Below are 2,379 nucleotides of genomic sequence, written 5' to 3' on the forward strand. Positions count from 1 at the left end.
CCCACCCCCACCCGCCGCACCCTCGGAGCGCCAGCCGCCTCCTCGGGAGACCCCCCGCGGGTCCCCTCTGGGCGGGAGGGCCTGAGGGCGGGGCCTGGTGTCCCCCGGACCGAGCGGGCCCCGCCCCCTGGAGCTCGAGGGCCACGCTTGGCCGGCTCAGGTGAGGCACCTGCCTGGGGGCCAGCCGCCCTCCTGTGCGGGGAGAGGAGGCTTTGGGTGGGCGCCGGGGTACGGTGGGGGATGTGCGGAGGCGCAGAGTCCCGCTTGGACGGGGATGCCTCTCCCCGGACGAGGGCTTCTCCGAGCCGGCTGTCCCCCGTCCCCGCGCCGTTTTCTCGGTGATGTCCGGGGTCCGAGGGTGGAACCGTCCTCGTGTCCCGAGCCACCCCCTGACTGGCCTCCCTCTGCAGATTGATGACATCGCCGACGGCGCCGTGAAGCCCCCGCCCAACAAATACCCCATCTTCTTCTTCGGGACCCACGAAACGTAAGTGTCCCCGGCTGGGGCTGGGCCTGCCCTGCCCGGCGCCCCCGGGGTGGCCTCACTCACCCTGGCCGGCCCGTGGTTCCTTCCTCCAGAGCCTTCCTGGGGCCCAAGGACCTGTTCCCCTACGACAAGTGTAAAGATAAGTACGGGAAGCCTAACAAGCGGAAAGGCTTCAATGAGGGCCTGTGGGAGATCCAGAACAATCCACACGCCAGCTACAGCGCGCCTCCGGTGAGTCCTGGGGGTGATAGGGCGTGTCTTCGCGGCAGGTGAGCGGGGGCCTGTCCATCTCAGGCGGAGCGGCCTCCCAGCCAGGCTCCCCCCAGGCGCTGTGGCCATGCTGGGCCGGGTCATTCTCCGGGGGGCCGTCCTGGGCACTCCACACGTCGAGCTGCATCCTTGGCCTCCACCGACTCCTTGCCGGGAACACCTGCTCCAGCTGTGGCAACCACAAAAGTCCCTGGACATCACCCAGTGTCCCTAGGTGGGTGGGAGTATATAGCTCTCCCCCCACCCCGCATGAAACCACTGCTCTGGTTTCAGCCGGAGTCTATGGCAGTGTTGATACTGCTCTTATGAAACCTCTCTATTTATTTATTTTTTTGAGTTGGAGTCTCACTCTGTCACCAGGCTAGAATGCAGTGGCATGCTCAGGTCATCCCGGTGTCGACCTGCTGGGCTCCGGCGATCCTTCCGCCTCAGCCTTCCAAGTAGCCAGAACTACAAACGCGCACTAACCACACTCAGCTAGTTTTTGATTTATTGTAGAGACGAGGTCTTGCCAAGTTGCCTGGGCTGGCCTTAAACCCGCGGGCTCCCAAAATGCCGGGATTACAAGCTGAGCCACCGAGCCTGACCCTCTTGCTTTCTTTGGGAAAGACAGTTCTTTTACGAACACCCCCTTCTCCCCGTGACTGCTAGATGTTAGCTTAGGTGGAAAAGGCGGTCATTTGTAGACATGAAAGTTCTCAGTCAGGTGGGAGGACGTTCCAAGAATCTCAGAGGCGAGATTTCATTGGCAAGTCAAGTGTCTGGAAGCATCCAAGCAGTTCAGAGCGTAGAAGCCCCTTGCCGAAGGCGGAGGAAGGATGGGGTGCCATGCTCTGGGTATTGGGGGGAACTGGGCTGGGGGGGTCTCTGCTCTGCTTCTGGCTGCTGCTTTGAGACTTATGTGAGGGTGTGGGGGCCAGGGTGTCCAGGGCGGGGAAGGAGGGGGAGGCCTGATGTTGGGAGGCCGAGGAAACTGACCACGGCAGAGAGGTTGGCTGGGGAAGAAGAGAAGGACACCTGAGGGCCGGGTTGGGGAAGGCGGGGCGGGGGCGTCCAGCCTCTCTGGGAGGGGACATTGGTGAGTAGAGGCTGGAGGGGGCTTGTGGCGCCTGGTCCTGCTTGTCACCTGGGTCTCGGGATGGCCTAGGCGTGCCACTCCATTCCCTTGGTCTGGTTAAGCTGGCGAGTGTCTCCATGTGGGTCCACAGACACTTCTGTGTTGACATCTTCTGCCTGCCACCCTAGGGACTATGAGCATGGGTTGATGCGGCCCGTCCCGGCCTTCTAGGAGCTCCAGTCCAGAATTCAGACTCACTCAGCAGGTGTTTCCTGAGCGCTTTCTCGGGGTCACCTCGGGGGTGTGTGACTTTTGTCGCCCATGGCATGTCTGGGGACAAGGGTTCCCTGGCTCAGCGTGTTCCGACTCACCCCGGTTCCGCTCGTCCTTGTTGGATAGACCAGAGGCTTTCGAGAGGGCTGAGTTTTCTGGGGTCTCTTGTGACCCAGCTTGGGTTCTCTTTCGTTGCGTCTTGACCTTGTTCCCTCTAGGTAAATCAGCACACCCTTTAATGTGGTTTTTTTTTTTTTTTGAGGCGAAGTCTCACTCTTGTCACCCAGGCTGG

At 61.6% G+C, this 2,379-nt stretch overlaps 1 protein-coding gene across 1 annotated transcript in view; it reads left to right on the plus strand.

Annotated features, from left to right (window-relative positions):
- Window positions 1-341: 341 nt before the first annotated feature.
- HDGFL2 (HDGF like 2) overlaps window positions 342-2,379 on the plus strand; it is a 14,812-nt gene continuing 12,774 nt past the window's right edge. Inside the window, exons 1-2 of the mRNA XM_021711619.1 lie at window positions 342-487; window positions 580-718. Coding sequence (XP_021567294.1) covers window positions 342-487; window positions 580-718 — 285 coding nt within the window. The remainder of the gene's footprint in view (window positions 488-579; window positions 719-2,379) is intronic.

This window comes from Carlito syrichta, unplaced genomic scaffold (assembly GCF_000164805.1).
Source record: "Carlito syrichta isolate Samal-C Ts95f unplaced genomic scaffold, Tarsius_syrichta-2.0.1 Scaffold84696, whole genome shotgun sequence".
NCBI classification, from domain to species: domain Eukaryota; kingdom Metazoa; phylum Chordata; class Mammalia; order Primates; family Tarsiidae; genus Carlito; species Carlito syrichta.